The sequence below is a fragment of the Quercus robur genome, chromosome 9, assembly GCF_932294415.1.
Source record: "Quercus robur chromosome 9, dhQueRobu3.1, whole genome shotgun sequence".
NCBI classification, from domain to species: domain Eukaryota; kingdom Viridiplantae; phylum Streptophyta; class Magnoliopsida; order Fagales; family Fagaceae; genus Quercus; species Quercus robur.
In genome coordinates, this window is record NC_065542.1 from 49,782,880 (window position 1) to 49,806,428 (window position 23,549).

General features: G+C 34.2%; 1 protein-coding gene across 3 annotated transcripts in view; it reads left to right on the top strand.

Moving 5' to 3' along the window:
* The window catches only part of LOC126698894 (callose synthase 2-like), a 112,492-nt gene that overhangs the window by 52,115 nt on the left and 36,828 nt on the right, over window positions 1-23,549 (top strand). For all 3 annotated transcript variants that reach the window (XM_050396397.1, XM_050396396.1, XM_050396398.1), the window contains exons 24-35: window positions 202-286; window positions 368-528; window positions 632-755; window positions 842-939; window positions 1,027-1,153; window positions 8,813-8,964; window positions 9,873-9,985; window positions 10,086-10,211; window positions 10,298-10,366; window positions 10,456-10,645; window positions 10,725-10,890; window positions 15,142-15,261. In XM_050396397.1, coding sequence (XP_050252354.1) covers window positions 202-286; window positions 368-528; window positions 632-755; window positions 842-939; window positions 1,027-1,153; window positions 8,813-8,964; window positions 9,873-9,985; window positions 10,086-10,211; window positions 10,298-10,366; window positions 10,456-10,645; window positions 10,725-10,890; window positions 15,142-15,261 — 1,531 coding nt within the window. The remainder of the gene's footprint in view (window positions 1-201; window positions 287-367; window positions 529-631; window positions 756-841; window positions 940-1,026; window positions 1,154-8,812; window positions 8,965-9,872; window positions 9,986-10,085; window positions 10,212-10,297; window positions 10,367-10,455; window positions 10,646-10,724; window positions 10,891-15,141; window positions 15,262-23,549) is intronic.

The window sequence follows — 23,549 nt, forward strand, 5'->3', positions numbered from 1 at the left end:
GTAATATGGCAATCCCACAGTGGGATATTTTTTCCTTGATTCTAGGGTGAAACTTTTGTTTTGTTTTGCTTCTTTTATGTATTTATTTATTGAAACAATATTGTTTCACACAATTTCACATATCGGCAAACGAAAAATCCTTTATTTATTTACTTTCAAATCTGGCCACGGGAATCAAAACCTTAAACTTAAAATTTGCAGGGAAATGAACCTGTTGCTTGTTCCATATTGGGCCAACCGTGATCTGGATCTTATCCAATGGCCTCTGTTTTTGCTTGCTAGCAAGGTTAAACTACTCCTGAATTAAAATTCTTCCATTAGTTTCACTAAGACCTCTAAATGTATTAAACCTATAATTGCTGTGTAGGTTCCAAAGGCATTGGATATGGCTAGAGATAGCAATAAAAGAGGCAGTGAATTGAAAATGAGATTAAAAGTAGATAATTACATGAATGCTGCTGTTCGGGAATGCTATGCTACATTTAAAAATGTAATCAACTCTCTGGTTCTTGGAGAACGTGAAAAAGTGTGAGTTTGCTACATCTGATATACATATTCAAAAGAGCAAGAGTGTATAATTACATCTGTCCTGATGTATTATGTTATTTCTTTGATGGTTTTCTCTGTCCAGGATTATAAATGAAATTTTCTTTAACGTTGATGATCATATACAAAAGGATGATTTGATAGAGGAATTGAATATGAGTGCTCTCCCTAGCCTGTATGAACAATTTATTAAGCTCGTTGAATATTTGGTAATAGTTTCTCCAGATACCTTCACATTTTTCTGCTCAATCAAAGTTGGTACAAATCTTAACTGAATTCAGAATACTTTCAACAGCTAGCGAATGAAAAGGAGGACATGAATCGGGTTGTAATTGTCTTTTTGAACATGCTAGAAATTGTTACTAGAGACATAATGGAGGATCGGTTTTCTAGGTAAATTATTTGCTCAACTATCTCCTTAATTAGATTATATTAATGTGCAAATGCCATTATTATCCATTTGTTATTTTTCTCATGTAGTTGGGCAGAGTCAAGTCATGCTGGCTATTCTGGAACAGATGAGAGAATGAAATCCCTTGATCAACAATATCAGTTTTTTGGAGAACTTAGATTTCCTGTACCAGAAACAGAAGCTTGGAAGGAAAAAGTAAGTTTTATTTGTAATATTCTAAGTGTAGTGCAACATGTGATAATTACCAAGAGAAATTTTACTGCCGAATACCAATATTACATCTATTTATACAAAATATAATAACTAAGGATTAATAATTAACCTTGTTGTGCCAAGTTAGCCACCTGTCTTCCTATCATTCCCCTCTCTTTTTTGGCTCATTTACACCATGTTACTATATTACATCTATTTATACATCTATCCTACCGTTACTCTTCCATCAACCCTCTTCTCCCTCTTTGACTCTTCTTTTCCCCATTATTGTTTTGTTACTCTTCCACCAGTTCTTCTTAGCTTTCTTGGGCTCATCTTGTCCCCATTATTATCTACCTTACCTTTACTCTTCCTAAAACGATTCCTCTCCCTTTTTCTACTCTTTCTTCTCCCCATTTTTATTCCTATAAATTTGCTTACTCCTTTTGTACCCCTCTCTTTCCCATTCAGTGAATGTATGTTCTGCCCGCAAAAAGGGATGTTCTCACTCTTCAACTTTCTTCTTTCTTTTGGTGGTTTTTTCTTAATCACTTCTTTCCATACTACTTTTGGTAGATGAGTTTATATGCAACCAGGAAAGAGGAAAAAGGGGACGGGCTTAGAAGAGAAAATTTTTGAGTGTTAGAATACCTCTTTGGCTAAGTAAATCTATTTCTTTTCGAGACAGCTAATCCTAATATATTGTCTTTAGCAAATTTCAAATAACAAATTCTTCATTATACCATATTAATAGGGGAAGACAAAAAAATCTCATTTGCAACATCCTTAGTCTATGTTGCAGTTTTTTGTCTTGTAATTTCTGTTCGGTTCGGAGGTCTTCCAATTTTGTGGCGCATGAAGCTGCTAGATTTGCTTTGAACTGTAATCACCCCTTCTATTTTTCCAAAGGTAATCTCCCCTCCTCACTTGAGGCAGTTTGGAAGGGAGATGCCTTAGCTTGTTTTCCTTTCTAGTCTAATGAAATTGCAATTTATCCAAAAAAAAATAGTCAAAATAAAAGGAAGAGGTATTGATAAAGAAAGAGTGATATTACGGTTGATAGTAGTGGGGAAATGAAAAGATAAAAGGGAAAGAGAAAGGTTTGAGAAAATATAACTATAAACTACAAAATTAATAAATAAATAAAAAGAGTCAAGAAAAAAAAAAAGAAAAAAAAAAGAAAAAAAAAGGGAAATGGTTGGAAATAAGTGGATAATATGATCACTGATGTGGCCCAACAAGAGTGTAGTAATAATAAATGCTACATTTCAACTTTTAGATATATATATATAGATTACTCCATACACATAAAAATTATTTATATATTTGCGGGTGATTACAATAATTTGACTATTTTTTCCCCTAACCTGATACTACCTCATAACACTTCCCCTCTTGTAGGGATGTGCATATTGTACGATCCCAACTTCTTACATATTAAATCCAAAAAAGAATTAAACAAAGTCTAGATAAACATATCAGCTTATTGGGCTTTTGTAGAAATACATGGAGTTAGCAATTACACCACTTTTCACTTTCTCTTAGACAATGTGACAATATACTTCTAGATGTTTGGTTCGTTCATGGAACACAGGATTAGAGGCAATGTGAATTGTTGCTTAGTTGATGCAATACATAGACATAATGATGTGGCGGAAGCTACAAGAAAACAAACACGTTGCTTTCTGAATGAAAAAAAAAAAAAAAAAAAAAAAAAAAAAAACCTAAACACATTAGCTTCTTAATGAAAACCTCGAATCCACAAGGTGTCCCTTAAATCCACAAGGTGATAAGGTCCTAGAATCCACTAGAGAGAAATAAACAAAGTTTGTATTTTTATAAATCTAAAAAACTAAATTGCCCTAGAGGCTACAATATGTTTAAATAGTAAAAGAAACCCTAGGTTGGCTAGGGCAATGCCCAGAAACTCCAATTCGTGCTAATCATGTAATTAGGTAACAAAATAGTGGTTTTTGCCAAAATAGCAAAATTGAGATAATTGCGGAAATTAAAAATACTGTCTCTAAGAGACGTTCATAAACAGATGGAACCTTATTCTAACTTTTAAACTAAAAGTTATTAAGGAAAAAAAATATTACTATAAATAACAAAAACACTGTTTTCGGGGCCTTAACGAAGGAATCTACCTAAATTTAGGCAACGCTCATGGCATTTTCATGAGTCTGGATCAAAAGTTGGGGATTAGGTACTGGTCTACCTTCGGAAGGGGCAGTTTCCTATTGATACTTACAATAAATTGAAGGACAAAAAGTATGGGCTATTTTAAATTACTAAGAAGATCAACAACAATACCTATGTGGTTGCTCTTCCACCAGACTTAAATATTTCTTCTATCTTCAATGTTGCTGACTTATATGATTACCATCCTCCTAATGAACCAGATAGTGGGAACTTGAGGTCATGTTCTTTCCAAGTGGGGGAGATTTATATAGAACAGACAACACATGCCTTCCTAAAGCAGCAAGGGCGCTGAAAGTCACGACGTAAGATCGAGGGGGGGGGGGGTGCTAGTAGAGGCCATTGGGGCGACAATGTCGAAATTGCATGAAATTTGGCAGGTTGATGGGAAACAACATTCTGATTTGACGTTCATAGCATCTACATTATACTGCCATGGCCTTCCCAAAATTAAATGACATGCATTCATCTCAACATCACATAGCACCTCATCTACACAACTCTTACCCATAAAAAAATTAATTTGACATTGATGAGTAATAAGAGTTTTCGTACCTTTCTTAATCCAACCTATTCTGTATGGAGAGGGGTGTTTCTCTGTCTTCAACCCCAATTTGGTGACCAGACTCTTGGAAGAGATGTTCTCCACGCTGCCACTATCAATAATGAGGTCACAAACCTTCTTGTTAATGGTATATCGTGCCCAAAAGATCTCTTGTCCCTGATCGTTCAACTCCCTCCTTGGTGTGAGTAATAACCTCTAAATGATTAGGGACCTCCCTAAGAGCTCACCCTCTTCATCATCTTGGATCACATTGGGGGTAAAGGAATAGGGAATTGCACCTTCATCTCCTACCTTATCTTTCTCCTCTGCTTTAGCGTATTCTTCCACCTGCTCTACTAAATTCACAATTGCTCGCTTAGGACACAAATGAGACCGATGCCTTGATTCACCACACTTGCAGCACTCATCCCCTATTGGTCTAGCATAGGGATTGGTGTTGAACCCCTATCGTCCTGTAAAAACTATTATTTCGCCCCTTAGCTGACTACTACCAACACTAACCTCCTTATTGCCCAAAGGATGTGATGGTTATGAGAACACTGGCTGTTTCCCCTTATTGGTTGTAGAGAGTGAAGAATCAAGTAAACTCTGATTAGCATACTATGACTTCCTGTTTGATCTACTCTGTAGGAACTCCAATTTTTTTTTGTTAGGGTTACAGCTTCAGTAAGTACACGTAAGGTTTGCAAGGAAACTTGATCCCGAATCGCTACACGTAGCCCATTCACAACCCTAGCTATTTGTTGATCCTCTATTTTTGCCAAGTTGTTACAATTGGCCAGCCTATCAAACTCTTCCATATAAGCTTGAACAGTTCCTGTTGATAATCTGGTGGTAAAAATTGTTCCTCCATCAACCTCCTCATTTGCCTTTATAAACATACTAGGGCTCTCCTCTAACAAGTGTGAGTCAACTGCAAATGATCCCACCAAGCAGATGCTCCCCCCTTCAATTTATAGGCTACTAACCTAACCTGTTTATCTTCTGGAGTCTCCATATAAACAAAGGCTTTAGTGATCCAATCCAGAAACTCTTATATAGTAACATCTTCATTGAAAAATGGTAATTTCATCTTCATACAGTACTCTTGATTATCACGAGCATGTTCCCTAACAGGACCACAATGTCCTCCATGAACATCTTCTTCATACTCATCATCTTCATTGTAATCTTCATCATAGGTTGGAGGCCTATTTCGATTATTTTAATCACGAATAAGAGGTTCTTGTGCGTTCCTGTTGTTGTGTTCACCATGGTTGTCATGGTTAGGGCTCTTAGCAAGAAGGGCAGTGACTGCTTGCTGTAGATTGCACATTACTTGCTGGTTCTCCTCACAAAATTGTTGGAACTCAGCTCTAGTGAGGACTGACTCTTCAACTTCGTCGTTGATGGGGTGGTCATCGTCATGCCTATCTGCCATTAGACCATGAAAAAAAATCAAGGCTCTGATACCAATTGATATGGCGGAAGCCACAAGAACACGTTACTTTCTGGACAAAAAAAAAAAAAAAAAACACTAAACAATTTATCTTCTGAATGAAAACCTCGAATCCACGAGGGGTCCCTTGAATCTACAATGTGATAAGGTCTTGAAAACCACCAAAGAGAAAAAAAGTCAGTCTATATCTTTATAAATTTGAAAAAATTGAATTGCTCTACAGGCTACAATATGTTTAAATAGTAAAAGAAACCCTAGGGTGGTTAGGGCAATGCTCAAAAATCCTAATTTGTGCTAATCACGTAATTAGGTGGCAAAATAGTGATTTTTGCCAGAAATAGCAAAATTGAGATAATTGCAGAAATTGAAAATATTGTCTCTAAGAGACGTCTCATAATAGACGTGATCTAATTTTGACTTTTAAACTAAAAGTTATTAAGGAAAAACAAATATTACTATAAATAGCAAAAACACTGTTTTCGGGGCTTTAAAGAAGGAATCTACCTAAGTTTAGGTAGCGCTCATGGCAGCCGTCATAAGTTTGGATCAGAATGCTGTTTCCCTTCAACCTGCCAAATTTCATACAATTCCAACACTATTGCCTTGATGGCCTCTACTAGCACCCTTCCTTAATCTTACGTTGTGACTTCCAGCGCCTCTGCAGATTTAGGAAAGCATGTGCTATCTGTTTTACATCACATAAGAAACTTCACATCCAATCTTAATTCCTCAAGTAAATGCTTAATCTACATAAACTTGCATGATGTATGTGCCATGGACCTATACCTTTTACACTAGATCTAGATATGATATTTTGTTTCTTACTTTTCAAAGTAATCAAATTTCCTTCTAAAAAAGGTGAAACATCAAGTATTGGATCTTCTGTTTGAGGGTGATCCTGACCATTTTGAATCGATTATAGCTTCTACCAATAAGTGATCATAAACTTTATACAAAAGACCACGGCTTGGATGTGCTTTAAGATATCTCGCAATTCGTATGAAAGGCCAAAACTTGGAGTTGCCATGTTCTGGCTCACAATACTAATTGCAAATGAGATATTTGGGTGAGTAGTTGTGAGATAAGTCAACTTGCCAACCAAATGACAATATCTTTTAGGATTAGATAACAAGTCCCTTTGATCCCCACACAATTTGACATTAGGATCCATATCGGTAGGGGTGTCCACGAGTTGGGCCAGGTTGGTTTTCGACCCAGCCCGAACCCGACCCACCGGAGTCGGGTGGACAGAAGAGTGACCTGAAATCGACCACCGGTGTCAATCAGTCAGGTCGGTTTTGGGTTCGGGTGGAGATCGGGTCATCGTCAGAGTTGCAAAATCATCACCGGAGTTGCAAAATATCGCCAGAATCTACAAATCATCGCCGGAATCTGTAAAAACTCACCAAATTTGCATCAAAATTGCCAAAATCTGCACCAAAATCGCTAAAATACGTTGGGAATGGTCAGATTTGGCTAAATCTCACCAAATATGGTTGAGAACTCACTGGATCTCCTCGGATTTGAGCGTAATTTTGCCGGATTTGTATATAACCTTCGTCGGGTCGGGTGGCTCGGGTTTTAGAGAAGAAAACCTGCCACTTAACCCGCCAGCGTTGGGCCTTGGGCGCGGAAACCCGAAACCGATCGACGGGAGCGTCAGTTCGGGCTGAACTCGGGTGGAGATCGGGCGGGTTGGTTGGTCTGGCGGGTCATGGTCGGGTCTAGACACCCCTACATATCGATCTCTTTTGTTTTAGAACATTATTTTTTTTAACAAGCCAATTTCTTCCAAAATGACTCGCACATACTTTTTTTGTGATAAACTAATACATTCATTAGATCGTGCTTCCTCAATACCAAATAAATAATAAATTTTACTGAATACTTAGTTCAAAAGGAGTTTTGAAGGATTGTCCCATTTTTTATTTTGGTAAAAAATTTTGGATTTGGGTCAGGTCAAAAAATTTGAGTTTGGGTTTAGTCAACAAAGTTTAGCTCGTTTTTCCATGTCTAATATAATTCCACTGATAAACCTAGAGGGGAAGACTAATAGGGCTTTTGCATTCATTAATACATCAATTGTACTACTAATATTCTTTGTTGCAATGATGTTATAAAGTTATACTATTTGCATCATAACACCAAAATTTAATTCTTCTTTGAATCAAAACCTGTTAATTAGATAAATCCTTGCTATGTATTAAATAATATATACTATAAGTTCTAGCAATGTTAAAACTAAGAGAAATGTCATGTTCACAACATTTTCACAATACTTTCACAACAAATTCTAAGTGGCTGATTGTTATTGGTTGTTACTAGCAGGCAAAAAAGTAATTTAGGTTGTGTTTATTTCGGTGGTAAAGGAAATCAAGAAAACGTTTTACACCCTTGAGGGTGTTTGGGTGCGCAAGGAAAATTGGGTCAAATGGAAAATCATTTCCATTGACCGTAAAATATGCCCTCTAACCCTGTAAAACCATTTCCGTTTGTATTTTACCTTCAAATCAATTCTGCCCCAAAAAAAAGAAGAGAGAGAGAGAGAAACAGCAAGGAAGAGAGATCGCACACCAGCACCGGCGAGCTCACGCCACTGAAGCACCACCGAGATCGCACACTAGCACCGGCTTGTCGCACCCCAACACTGACGAGATTGCACACCACCATGAGCTTCGATCCACATCCAAGCTACCCAGAGAAACATAACCCAATCCCTATTTCGGCAAACTCACACCCACCTTGCCCGATCCACATCCACCCGATGTCGTGCCACTTGAAGCACCATCGAGATCGCACCTCAGCACCGGCGAGATCGCACCCATGACCCACCCATGTCCGATCTCTCTCTTTCTCGATCTACCTCTCCCTTCCCCTCACTAGTCGTTCACTCTCTCTTCCTCCTTCTCTCCGTTTGACCGAGTTTTTGAATTTGACAAATGTTTTGTTCTGTTTTTTGTTTGGTTTTGTTTTGATTTTTGTTTGTTTTAACTTTATATATTGAAATTTTCTATTATGAAATTTGTTTAGAAGCTGAGAAAATGTAAGAAACTAGTAGAAAAATAGCATTTTCAGAATGCAACCAAACACTTGAAAATATTTTCTAAAATAATTTTTATAATGAAGCCAAACGCTTGAAAATATTTTCCTTTCTCGAAAATATTTTCACTTGAAAATATTTTACACTGGGAAAACATTTTACACGGAAACAAACGCAGCCTTAAGTTTTGGATTCAAGTTAAAACCAATAATAACTTATCACCTATGATTTGTTATAAAAAAGTTATGGACCTTGCACTTCTAAAGAATTAATTCTCTTATTTGAGACATTTATGTTCCTAGAAAAGAAAAATATTGCATATAGATAATTGTGAAAATGTTGTAGATATAGTACTTCTCAAAAATTAATTCTCTTATTTAAGACATTTATGTTCTTATAAAAGAAAAATATTGCGTACAGATTAAAAGGCTTTATCTGTTGCTTACCACAAAGGAGTCTGCTATGGATGTGCCATCCAACTTGGAGGCTAGAAGGCGTATTTATTTCTTCTCCAATTCATTATTTATGGACATGCCTCCTGCACCCAAAGTTCAAAATATGATTTCCTTCTCGTAAGCTTTCTAGCATTAATCTTTTCTTACCGGAGATATAAATTGCTGTTCCTCGTATGCATGAGTATTGCATATATTGCACTAAAACTTCTGCTGCCCCTTGGGTTTTTGGGTCAGGATCAAATGTTACTTTAAGTCAAGATCTGAATGCAAGTTTCACCTTTTCCTCTTTGTTTCAAATAGTTTGATATGCGAATTATCTATATTTATATGTAATAAAGTAAGTATATCTTTCACAATATGTGTTAATTGCAACTATTAAAAATTGTTTCAAAATCGTATTTGAACTTTATTGTGTATTTGGCTTTTCTTGGTGCAGAAAGAAAGTTGATTTGGTTACTTTTTTGGTGATTTATTAATGTGGAAGGAAAGTCTATCCTTTGTGAATGAAGTAATGCATTCCTGTCAAAGAAGTAGCTGGTATTTTTTGTACACCAAGGAATAGAAAGATTTGTGGCTTTGGCCAAGGGTCCTTCCCCTAATAAGAGGGATAGGATCTTGGAAGAAGAGTTCTTCTGAAAGGACCCTTAGAAAAAGATTTTTCCTGATTGAGGAGAAATCACTTCAAAAAAGAGTTCTTTTAAGAGTAAAAAGACTTTTTGAGGAAAATTAGTTTTATAGTTATTTTAGGTTGAAAGGGAAACCCATGCGTGAGAGCTTTGAAAGATATATTGAGAGTCGTAATCTTTGTTGAATATAGTGGATTTGAACTTTCTCCTGTTAAGGTAGGCAATTTTCTTAACAATGTAAATTCTTGTCTTTATTGTGTGTGCTTATCGTTCTTTATTTGCCTGTATTGTTATTTGTTCAAATCCTTGGCGGGCCATTTTCATACAAAGTGGTACCAGAGCTTTTGTTATTGCACAACGACAACACGTTGTATCTGATACATTTGTTATTTCTTTTAGTGCCTTAACTGCTTTCTATTTTGAGGACGTTCTTTTTTCCACAAATGATCTAAGACTAAAACTAACTGAAGATGGAGTTTCCATACTTTATTATTTGCAACAGATATTTCCAGGTTCTCCTCTTCCTTTTTCTGAACTACTTATTTCCTCTTTAACTATCATTTCTGTTGGCAAAACTGACATGCTCCCTCATAAAATGGTAATTTACTACAGATGAATGGAATAACTTCCTAGAGCGGATCAAGTGTAGTGATGAAGAAGAACTCAAAGCAACTGAAGAACTTGAAGATGAACTCCGTCTATGGGCATCATATAGAGGCCAGACATTGGCCAGAACTGGTATGAGTTCTCTCTCTCCCCTACTTGAGGATGGATTCTTTTGCCATTATTTGATAATGGGTGTTACCTGGTTCTCAATCATTAAGTGCGAGGCATGATGTACTACCGGAAAGCTTTGGAACTTCAGGCCTTTCTGGATATTGCAAACGATGAAGGTGATTAGAGAAACTTGGTTGGAAACTTGTAATTTCAACATCTCTAGCATTGTACGCCAACTTGTTTCTGTAAATGTGCTTTTACTCAGATCTAATGAAAGGCTACAAGGCTGCTGAATTAGATGGTGAGGAAAACTCAAAGGGTGAAAGGTCATTAAGGGCACAATGTCAAGCAATTGCGGATTTGAAATTCACATATGTGGTGTCATGCCATATGTATGGCACTGACAAACGGTCTGGTCATCCTCGTGCCAAAGACATCCTAAATCTAATGACAAGGTATATATCTCAAATTCAATTCTTGTCTTATAATTGCTTCTCTAAGAAACTATTACAAGTCCTCCTTTCCTTCTGCCAGGCACCCATCTGTTAGGGTAGCTTACATTGATGAAGTTGAAGAACCTGTTTACTCAAAAAAGGGGGCCAAAATAGGGGTTCAAAAGGTATATTATTCAACTCTTGCAAAGGCTGCTCCACCAACAAAGGCATTTGGTTCTTCTGAGCCAGTTCAAAATTTGGACCAGGTACAAGTCTTGGATTATAACCTGAAACTGGGCTGGAATGCTCAACAAACTAACTGCTGATTATACTTTTATACAGACAATGTGTTTGTCTGGCAGAGTTTCCTATATATATATATATATATATGATTTTATTAAATTGAAGAAAAAAAAAAGTATTAGATAAGTAAAGTAAAAGACTCGGGCAGAGCCCTGCCTAGCAAGGGACCACAAATGAAAACCAAAACAATACAAGGACTTATGAGTGTCATTGAGCACATGGACGTTCTGAGGATTTTAAGCTAAAGAGGGTCGGAGTATAAAGAAAGAAAGAAAAAAAATCTAAATAGACATCCATATAGTATTCAAAAATTATAAATACACAAAATTGTTGTTTCTAAATACATTAAGATACAATCATCTACCGACAAAGACAAAAACAAAAACAAAAACAAAAACAAAATAATATATATTTTTTAATACTAGGATAGATATGATTTTTATTTTTATTGTTGAAGTTAGAACATTCACAGTGATGGTACTAGAAATTTTAGCTTTTAACACCTCAAAAAACTATTTTATCTATTTTATCAACTCACTTTATAATACACCAAATATCAAATATTCTATTTTTTTATCACTTCTTTTAAAATAATATAAACAACTCATTAAAATAATAAAGGAATGAGAGAATTTGAGTTTTTTAATTGAAGGAATAGATATAATCTTAATAAAATATGTATTTTATTTTTAACTTTAGCTTCTCCAATAACACATGATTTTTTGTACTTTCCACTTTTTTGTATGTCTTTAGAGGAGGTTGGTGTGGACCCTTTTTAATGTAAGCCAGTCAAATTTCATCACGTTGATTAACATGATATTCCCATATTTGTTTGCATGTTCTAGGATCATAATCCAAAGAATCAAGATCAATTTTTTGAAATTGTGTTTACGAGATTGGAACATCGACATTTTCCGGAATTGGAAAATGCATATTTTCTAGAATTGGAACATCCACATTTTCTAGAATTGGAATAGCAACATTAGTTGTTGGTAATCCCACGTTGACTACGCAAAAAGAAGAAGTTGAACCTTTTCTTTTGAAAAAATCAAACATTGTAGTTGATTATTTCATGATCTACAAATAAAATAAGAATCGTATAAGAATCACCATTATTTTCTTAAATTTGTGTGACAATTTTCTATATTATATGATTTGTTTTTTTCTTTTTCTCTTTGGTCTGCCTTTATTTATGCTTTGTATTTGGTCTGCATAAACTACCTTTATTTATGTCTTTGTGTTGTCTCCATCTTTCTGACCCACTAACCTAATGAATCCCACTACCAACACTATCACACTACTAACAAAAAATTTTCTTAACTTTACCTTTTTTTCTGTCACTTGTCCGTTGCCCAACTCCACTTGTCCCTATTATGCCCAACTACCAGTCAACAAAGAAAAAAACTAATCTCTACAAACTCTACTCTCTCTCTCTCTCTCTCTCTCTCTCTCTCTCTCTCTCTCTCTCTCTCTCTCTCTCTCTCTCTCTCTCTCTCTCTCTCTCTCTCTCTCTCTCTCTCTCTTATCTATATAATACAAGAGAGAGAGTCACAAACACAGGGTGACAGAGTCACAAAGCCAAAAACCCACAAAAAAAAAAAAAAAAAAAAAACACCACAAGCAACACAGATTCAATTCACAATCACCAACACTCTCAGATTCTCAGATCACAAACATTTTATTAAGTTTTGAAGGAAAAGATAAGAGTAAATCCTTGGGAACTGTGAAGGCTGGAGCAACGAAACTGGTTGGGCAAATCGAGCAATCGCTAGCAGCGACAAGTGGGCCTCGCGTGGGTCTCGCCCGCATGGGTACTAGGTAGCAACTAGCAAGATCAAGATGGGTCTCGTCTCGCAAGCATCATAGCATCATGGCGACACAGTGTGGGCGTGGCCGGATGGGTGGCGGCGTCATGAGTGGGTCTCTACTCTCTATTTCTCTATCTCGCCTCTCTATCTCTCTATCTTGCCTCTCATTTTCCTTTCTTTCTTTTTTTCTTTTTTTTTTTCCTTCGTTTTTTGCTTTCTTTGTTTGGTTTTGGACTACTGAGAGCTGAGTGTTTTTTATTTTATTTTATTTTATTTTAGATTTACATGGGTCATGTGCTTGGGCTGGCCGGATGATAGGCTAGGGTTTCATGATTTTTGGGAGGGGGGCCCGAGCTAAAAACTAAGGGGGTCCCAAGCCCTTTTTTTTTTTTGAAAATTTTACTTGTTAAATTTTTTTTTTTGGGCCTAGGGGGGGCCTGGGCCCCCTTAGGCCCCTACCTGGGTTTGTTCCTGGAGATAGCCAATTAGGATTAGTGACTACTATTCTTCAGCCATTACCATCCCACCACCTAGACCACTTCCTAATAATGTCTCAAGCTGCCATGAGACTTCACCGTACATAGAATAGGTTAGACCCCACAATAGCTTCCAAGAATGAACAATCAGGAAAATAACATGCTTTATAAACTCTATAGAACAAATAGTGCGTGTTGTATATCAGTCTCCAAGCCTGTAGCAAGCATTGCAAGATTGAAGGCGTGGATGTCTTAAAATCCCATTCCACCCTTAGCTTTTTGGTGAGCATAATTTCTTCCAGTTGATCCAAAGTATTTTCTTCTCCTCCTTAGTCCCACCAATACTTAAGCCAAATTCGAGTTAATAGCGTTGCAAAGGGTCACAGGGAGTTTGAAAAGACTCATAAAGTAGGTGGGAATAGCTTCCACACCGATTGATAAGTGATACATAGAGATGGCCTTTTTGGTTTGGTATCAAAAAATTATTGTTGGATTATATATATTAAATGTCAAAACTTAGAGAAAATCAAATTATAATCTAAATTTAATTGAAATTAGAGTCCAATGGTGCCCTATGTGTCTCATTTAATTTTTAATTTTTGCGCCATGTGAATTATTGAGTGTAAAAATGGAAGTTTCCAAATCCAATTAATTTTATATTGGATTTCAATTGAAGTTCAATATTGCGCCATGTGTTCTTCTAATTTTTTAATTTTTATGGCAAGTGAATTATTGAGTGAAAAACCAAAAAGTCTAAATCCAATTAAATTCTAAATCATATATGTGTGTGTGTGTGTGTGTGTGTGTGTGTGTGATGAGAAACCATTAGATAGTTTATAAATCTATAGTTTAAAAAATGTGTAAGTTAATACCATGTATAATTCTAACTTCCTTTAAAAAAAATGTATAATTTGAACCGTATAATTGTGATTGTTTCTAATTGTACCAATGTATATGCACAGGGTTATACACTAGTTAAAATTAATCTAAGTTCAATTAACCAATTACCCAGGTTTTGATTAATTAATTCAATTACGTGCAAATTTTAACTAAAGGCACAATCACATTGCCCATTTAGAATTCAATAGATAACTATGTAGGTCACCACTCCTGAAGAATTCACTAATCAAATTGGAGTTACATGTACAAAAATCTAATCCAATCTCAAATCCTACCTACTGTAGAACTTGCTGATACTAGTATAGCTCCAACCCAATTGCACTTTAATTTTAGCTAGCTTAATCTGCTCGTACAGATCTTCTATCAACATGGCTAATGGTTGCATGGATCTTGAATTGAATGTACTAACTCCCTATAACAATGCTTGATTGTTGCAGTTAATTTTTGCAGCAGCTTCACTTGAAACACTAATAAGATCTTCACTAGTCGGTATCAAAGACTTGGCGCACAAAAGTCGCATCAATATCTATTTTTTTTTCTTTTATGAAATCACAGGTTCAGTTAGTGGAGGTTAGATATTTTCTCTATGAAAAGTCGTAGAGGCTTAATAAAGACCGATGACTCGAGTGCAGTTGTGATTGTAGATTCAGCAGGTCTTGAGAAGATCTTTGAGCAAACTCGTGTCTTCAAAATATCATCTTAAACATACTCCTTGACACTAAAAACTTACAACTCAAAATACAATTGAACAAGGTTTTGGATATGATTTTCCAACATCTAAAAAAAATTATCCTAAAAATAATAATGATTGACAAACATTTAGAAATTCTCTATTTTTATATTCTTTCAATTTGCAGTTCTGAAAGTTAGATTGATTTTGTGATTGGTCGTTTGAATCCAACCATAGGATTGTTTTATTTGTTTTCTGTACTGGCATAATGCTTCGCGAGTGACTGCTTCAATATTGTACTGCAGGTTATTTATATCCTTACTTTCATATATATATATATATATATATATATATTTGCAGGTTATTTATCGGATAAAGCTTCCTGGGTCTGTCAGATGCGGCGAGGGCAAGCCAGAAAATCAAAATCATGCCATTATTTTTACACGTGGGGAAGGCTTGCAAACCATAGATATGAATCAGGTACCACAGGAAAATATATCTTGTGTTTGGGTGTATGTATCTATGTGTGTGCGTATATGCCTTGGACAAAAGTGACATTGTTCAGTAAATTGCGTTTGGAAGACAACGATAATAATAATGAAGAAACATATGATATTAAAGTGAATAAATAAAATACCAAAATGCAAATTCATTCTTTAAGTTTCATCGCTTTTCATTTCAGTCCTCTAAATTTGCATTTTGTTATTTCAGTTTTCTAAATTTCAAATCTCCTTAGTTAAGTCTCTGTTAACTCAAATCCATATCTACTGTTAACTTACCCAAAATGACACCGTTTTGGCTATAATTTAATATTTAATTATTATTTAATTATTTATTTCTTAATTTTAAGAAATGTTAATTAAAAAAAACTAAAATTAAAATAACCCACTGCAGTCCCCACCCAACCTCTTCTGAAGAACAAAAAAATCCCTAGCCTAACCCAAATATGAGATACTAAGAGGGTGAGAGAGAGATCGAGAGGGAGAAGCAGGTGTTTTCAGTGGTTCTGCTCCAGGGTTTCTTGGTGGCTCAGCTCCACTCTAGAAGGTCTACTTGGCGGCTCTAGCCAAGAAGAAGAGGAAGAAGAAGAAGAAGAAGAAGCAATAGAGGGGAGAATATATGATTAGGAAAAAAAAAAAAAAAAAAAGAGCTTTAAAATGAAAAAGAAATCATAGCTCTTTGAATTATCATTTTTCTTTTTATATTTTCCTCAAAGAACAGTTTTTTCTTTTCTGAGTTTTCTTTATTTTACCTTAACTATTAGTATTGCTATTGTTGTTGTTGTATAATTGTATTATATGTACATACCAAAAATTTGGATGAAAAGTGAGGCTTTGTGTTGTTGTATCTGGGAAGTCTTAGGATCATAAAGTGTTTTGTTTGGAGAAGTTTGTGTTCCTGTGGATTGGTTGTTGCCTTCAAGCTTTGTTGTTCCTCACAACTGCTTCGAGTTTCTAGGTCCTTTTTTATTCTTATTTCTCCGAGATTTTTTTTCTTCTTTCTTGCTCTTTTAAAATTTGTATTTTAAAAACCCCATTATCTTAGGCTGCTGAGCTATAAATACTTCTCTCTTTCTCCCTCTCAATCTCTCACATATCAGATTAGGCTGAGGATTACGTGTTCTTCAGATGAGGTGGGTTGGGGGGTAATTGGGGTTATTATAATTTCTGGGTTTTTTAAAAAAAAAATTTATAAGAAAATGTTGTTTTAAATTAGTAAATAAATGATATAATCTATATATATAATAATAGGTGAAGCAGAGAGAAAAGCCAATTAGATTTCAATTGGATTCTCAATTTTGCGCCACTTGTCCTAACCAAAACTCAAAAAAAAAATTTAATTAGATTATAAATTTGACTTCAATTTTGTGTCATGTATCTTATCTAAATTTTCTAATTTTTGTGCCCAAATAAATAATGCATTAACATTTAACACGGAAGCCAATAAAACCACAATAATAATGCTCATTGGCCTAAGCAAAAACATCTTACCTGCACACTTTCATGAAAATTATAAATTGGACTCCAATTTTGTGTCATGTATCTTATCTAAATTTTCTAATTTTTGCGCCCAAATAAATGATGCATTAACATTTAACACGGAAGCCAAGAAAACCACAATAATAATATTCATTGGCCTAAGCAAGAACATCTCACCTGCACACTTTTATGGGTGATCTCAATAGAGTCTGGAGCTCTTCTAATCCCACAACCAGAACCAAGGAGTCCAACGAGAAAGACTATAAAAGTAAAACATCATCTCCTCCTAATTCCATATCTTCATCCCATGTCTCCTCCTCTCTCAACCTCTACCAACTAGATCCACACACTGCCCTCTCCTCCTCCTTACGGATTTTTTAGAGCAAGGCCGGGTTCAAACACAATGTTCAATCCCACTCTTCCTTGCTTCACACTCTCATACATTAGCGCTTCATTGGCGCCTCCAAGAAGATTCCAAGCTCAATGATTAGTTCTTATTTTTTAATAGTTTTTACTGTGTCTGGATTAAGATTTTGTTAATTTGTTAAAAGTGACAAAAATATAATCATATATATTATATTAAGTTGAAGTTCAATTTTAGAATTCAAATTGAATCAAATTAATTTCTAATTGTAGTTTAATTTTGTGCTATGTGTCCAATTTGATTTTTAAATGTTGGTGTTAAGTTACTTCCATTCATAATGCTCAATGTGGAAATTGAATCTACTAAGATAAACATCTTATCATCACAATTGTTAATATTTCCGTGCGTAAGCAAGGACTACATGCTAGTAAATATTAAATTATGGCCAAAACTAATGGTATATATGGACGGTGAGCTAACAAAAGACTGAATTGAGGAGATTTGAAATTTAAAAGACTGAATTGACAAAATACAAACTTAGAGTACTGAAATGAAAATTTGTGAAATTTAGAGAGTGAGTTTTACATTCTAACCTAAATAAGATATCGGTTGGCTTAGAGGAACCATAAAACTACTGTCTTTATTTGTCCCCTCATAGAGTTGCTATGATTATAATAAATTTCTCTACAAGATACAACTAAGCCAAAAATTCTTCAAATAGCAACCTTGGATAATTCTTTTGAATTTTTGTAAGAGCATTACCTTCCTACCCCCCCCCCAAAAAAAAAAAAAAGGATATTTTAGATCCACACACCCCAAAATCACCTTTACCCGGGTGGCTGTTGCTAAAAAATTTTAGCAATTACAAATAGTAACTACTTAAAAAAAATATTTTATTGTCTCTCTCCTCATTTGTTCTCTTCCCTCTATCACTCTCTCTCTCCCCCTGACTTGTCTCCCTCATGGCCTCTCTCTCTTTCTCTCTCTCTCTCTCAAACCTTGCATGGTGATTGGTTTTCATCTCTCTATCTTTCTTAGATTGGTGTCTCTCTCTTGCTCATCCCTGTATCTTTCTTAGATCAATTGTCATGCCCCAAACCCAAAAAGTTCCAAAGAAAGAGAAAAGAACTATCAAAAGACTATAAGAGCTTCTATTTTCTTCTTCTTTCTACAAGTAAACAATATATCTGAATTATAAAACATTAACGCACTAAAATCTCTACATTACAAGTCAGAGTTTTTTAACATATTTACAAACAATAACAAAAAACCATGTGCCCCATATAATACATGACTATAATGAGTATTTTATAAAACATGCCATAATTGGGAATTTTCAACTAAAACACTACAAAATCATTTTTCAATGTAATAAGCATATTTGGTGTATGTTTCCTCCATGTGAAATGGAGGTGAACCCATACATGTGGGGTCCACTCCCATGTGAGAGGAGGGATACATGCACCGGATGCATAGTAGACCTCTTGTTGGCTAAGGGGGTTGTTGGAACAATATGGGCCACTTGTTAGAAATATCCAGAGAAGGGAATTACAAAAATATCCTCTCTAAAATTATAATTCCAACCCCCTACCCTTTTTTTTAGGGGGGGGGGGGGTGTTACATCAATGGCTCCCTAATTGGCATCGTAGAGGACGCTCATAGGATGCATGTGGAGCCGAATCATGGTGTCACTGTGGTAGAGATAGTTTTTGAAGGCCCATCAGATGATGAAGGTGCTCTTGTTGCTAAGATTGACGACTATACCGATCTTGCAGTCGGTCTCACTCAGCGAGAATCGCAGGGAGGACGGTTGGATCATTATTGTTGTTGCCATACGTACCTCTGATTTTGTTGCATGTTTCAATGAAATAATTTCTATTAGTTTTAGTCTTTTTTTTTTTTTTTTTTTTTTTTTTTGGTTTGTGATTTGAGAGTGAGATAGAATTTGGGTCAAGGAGAGGAATATTGTTTGGGTATAAGGGCTAGAAGAATGGTTTTTTTTTTTTTTTCTATTTTTTTTAGGTTTCATCTATTTATATCTCAGATCAGTGGTGGATGTCGCTATGGATATAGGTAATAGAGGATTCCAATGGTGGGCTTGTTGGTTGTGATTTTTGTTGGTTTAGGTTTGTGGGTTTGTGAGTATGGGGGGATTTCAATGGTGGAGATTGATGGCTTTTTTCTTGACACGTTTTTTTGTGGTGGTTGTGGCTGATTTCGATGGTGGTGTTGTGGGTTCAATGGGTTTTAGTGGTTGTAGGTTTAATAGGTTTTGGTGGTAGTTGTTGATTGTGATGTGGTGGTGCCGATTGTGGTTGTTGGGGTTGTTTTGTTTGTTGTTGGTAGTGGTGGTGGTTTCAGTTTCAACTGGTTGTGGTTCTAGGTTGTTTTGGGTTTGGATTTTAGTGATGGGTGGTTGAGACACACACACACACAAAGAGGAAGAGAAACAAAAATCAAAGAGAGAAGAGAGATAGGTTAGTTTTATCTTATTTTATTGTGTAGTTTATATTATTTTATTGTATAAAAATAAGAAATGAGATGTTAGGTGTATTGTTAAATGAGTTCATAAAATAGCTAAAGTAACTTTTTAGAGTATAAAATGGGTATTATTTTTATAAACATGGATATGAATGCTCTAATGGTGGAAAATTCTATAAAAGCTTAAAATAGAATCATTGTTTTTGAACAACTAGCCCCATACCTATGCAAAGCATGGGAATATATATAAATATTCTGTAATAGGGTGTAATATATAAAAAGTAACATTGATGGAGGAAGTGTAGCAGTGAAGTAGAGAGTAGGGGAGGTAAAAAGGCAAAGAGGGAAGAGAAAGGTTTGAGGAAATGTAACGGTAGGACTATAACAGGGAGAAGAAGAGGTTTTTGTTATTTAAGTTTTTTTTTTTTTGGTTGAGAGTAGGGAGAAGAAAAGTTTAAAATAGAAAAGAAGAGATATAAAATAAGTGGATGATGTGACTTAATGATTGAGTAGCAAAATTTATTGCATATATATATATATATATATATATGACACTCAATGTTGAAAGAGCTTTCAATATTGACAATAGATAATTAGAGTTTATGATGGCGTGTAGTGATTCATGTTAGCCACAAAGAATTAATTTTGCAATAGATAATCAATAAAGATGAAAAACCCTAATAATAATAATAATAATAATAATAATAATAATAATAATAATAATAATGACGTGTTCCCTGATATGGCTCAATAGGAACGTAGTAATAATAAATACTACGCTTCATCTTTTGAATAAAAGATAGACTTTATAATAATTTATTATTCAAACAATATGTATATTCAAATTCATAGCCATGTAGATTGTATTTTGATATAAAAGATAGATTGTATTTTGATATAAACAATATGTATATTCAAATTCAATAGGCACATTTTGGTATATATTATAACATATTTTGTGTATAAATATATATAAGACACAAACTAAACTAGAGGCATAACATTTTGTCTCTTATTCCTCCCCACCAAAAACTAATAAATAAAACAACATTGTTTTCTTTTAGCTAACAAATAAAACTTTGTGCTATTTCTTTTAATATTATTTTTTTAAAAAAAATTTCATGCATTTTTGCCTACTCAAACTCAAAAATAATAGTTTTTTTTTTTTTTTTTCCTAAAACTCATTCAATAGCTATTCCTGTGCATCGCACAGATTAACGACTAGTATATCTAAAAGTTGAAGTGTGACATTTATTGTTACTACATTCCTATTGAGCCACATCAGCAGACACGTCATTATTATTAATCTTTTTTTTTGGGTTTCTATCTTTATTGATTGTCTATTGCAAAATTAATTCTTTGTTGCTAATGTGATGAACTACATGCTATCATAAACTCTAATTATCTATTGTCTATATTGAAAACTCTTTCAACATTGAGTGTCATTTATATATAAAATAAAATTTTCTACTCAATCATTAAGCCACATCATTCACTTATTTTCTACCTCTTCTTCTTCTTTTTTAAACTTTTCTTCTCACTACTCTCAACAAAAAAAATACTTAAATAACAAAAACAAAAACCTCTTCTTCTCCCTAATTGTACTACGTTTACACTTCCTCCAACCTTTCCCTTCTCTATTTGCTTTTTTATCTCCCCACAACTCTTTACTTAACTGTTACACTTCTTTCATCCTTTTCTCTTTTTTATAATTTAACTCTTCTTCTTTCTATTTTAATTTATATATATTTGATATTATTTCTCTCATTCAATCCATATCTTTCCTACACAAAAACTGTGAGTACTCTCTCTCTCTCTCTCTCGGTAAATTTTTGTTCTTTCTTATATCTCTAATTAAGGTTGATGATTTTTTTTAAAATATGTGTTAGGTATTGTGTCTTCTCTCTCTATTTTATAATTATTTAATTTTATTTCCTTATAAACTCCCAAATGAAGCCTTATTGTCCTCCACGCATTCACTATTATTTTAATTTTTTTTTCTTTGTTACAGGTTATCTCTTCCACGTATTTCTTCTTTTTTTGTTTTATCATATTTCATTCTGCTTTTATCTTTTAATCAAAATAGAAGTCTTATCCTCTTTCAATGCTGCACGTTTCTCAAAAGTAAATGTGAATGCTGCACTTCTTTTACCGAGGAGTCTAGTTTCAACTTTCACATGAAAAATACAGAAAAACAATAAGAGGGAGAGAGATAGGGAGGGAGAAAGTAAAGAAGAAGATGTAGAGCAGAGAACACCGATGGATTCTGGTGAAAATGAAGAATAAGAGGCAACTTGAAAAAAAAAAAAAAAAATGGAAGAAGAAGAAGAAGAGAGAGACCAAAAATATAAAATCATCACAAACACCATTAAACCAATCTAACCAAATCTAAATTTGTCCATTTAAAATACCTTTACTAATGTCCTTATATTTATTTCTTTTTTTTTTTTTTTTTTTTTTTTTTTTTTTTTTTTTTTTTTTTTTGTTCTCCTTACTAATGTATTCTTCTCTACAACAGATTTTTGTTTTAATATATATATATCTTATGCAGTTATTGAAACCGAATAAACAAAATGAAAAGGCACAACTGCTTAGTGTTTTTAAGTAGACGTTGCATAAATTTATGTAGTCACATGACGCAATGAGAAGTAGTCAACAAAAAATCGAATGTTTTGCTTTTATATTATATATGTAGATGTAGATATAGATATGGATAGGGTGTGGTCCTTCAATAGACAAACTTGGAGTGTCAAATTGGTTGATTCAAACGTTAAAAATCGTTTAACACATTAACAAGCTAAGACTACAAAATTGTTTCATGAAAAATGCTGCAGAAAAACTATCTCCAAGGCAGGGACGGACCCAGGTAAGGGGCCCCCCTGGGTCCAATATTTTTTTTTTTTTTTTTTATATAGTTATTATATGTTTAATTTTTGTAGTTGGGTCCTCTGTCAAAACCTTAAGCCTCCCTTCTCCTTAATAAGCCTAACTAGCCACATCCAACTAGCAACTATACAACCTAAAAACCTAACAAAAACAATAAAAACATTCACAATAGTGATTGTATTTTAGTAAAAAAAAAAAAAAAAAACTATTTTACCACCAAATAACCAAAAATTCATGTGTTATTAGAGAAGCTAAAGCTAATTTTTTTGTAACTATAGTAAGCTGATATAAATACTAGTTTACTGTAGCAAATTGTTAAAAATAAAATACATATTTTATTAAGATTATATCTCTTCCATCAATTAAAAAACTCAAATTCTTTCTCTTCCTTTATAATTTAATGAATTTTTTATATTATTTTAGATGAAGTGATAAAAAAAATAAAAAAAAAACATTTGATATTAGATATATTGTAAAATTAATGAGGTGGTAAAATAGATAAAGTGGTTTTTTAAGGTGCTAAAAACTAAAATTTTTAACACCATCACCGTGAATGCTCTAACTTCAACAAAAAAAAAAAATCATAGCTAGCCTAGTAATAAAAAAATTTTTAAAAAAAAACATTATTTTGTTTTCGTTTTTAACTATGTTAATAAATGATTGAATCTTAATGTATTTAGAAATAACGATTTTGAGTATTTATAGTTTATTAATACTATATGGATGCTTATTTGGAGTTTTTTTTCTTTTTTTTCATTCATACTCCGGCCCCCGCTAGCTTTGAGTCTGTCCTTGCTCCAAGGTCTACTCGATCGAACTTTAATGAGCTACTCGAGCAGCCTGTCAACCAAGCTCAAGCGGATTCCTGACCTCTATTGTCAATCTGCTTGAGTGGCCTAAACTTCACTTGACCCTCGCCCGACTCTCATCTGAGTGAAACTATCTCTTCAATGAATCAACACTTCAAATATTGCTCAGTGAAATACCGATTATTCTTTGGATCACACAGGGCTTGCTTGAGCGGATATCACTAAATCCAGAATTTATAATATATAAGA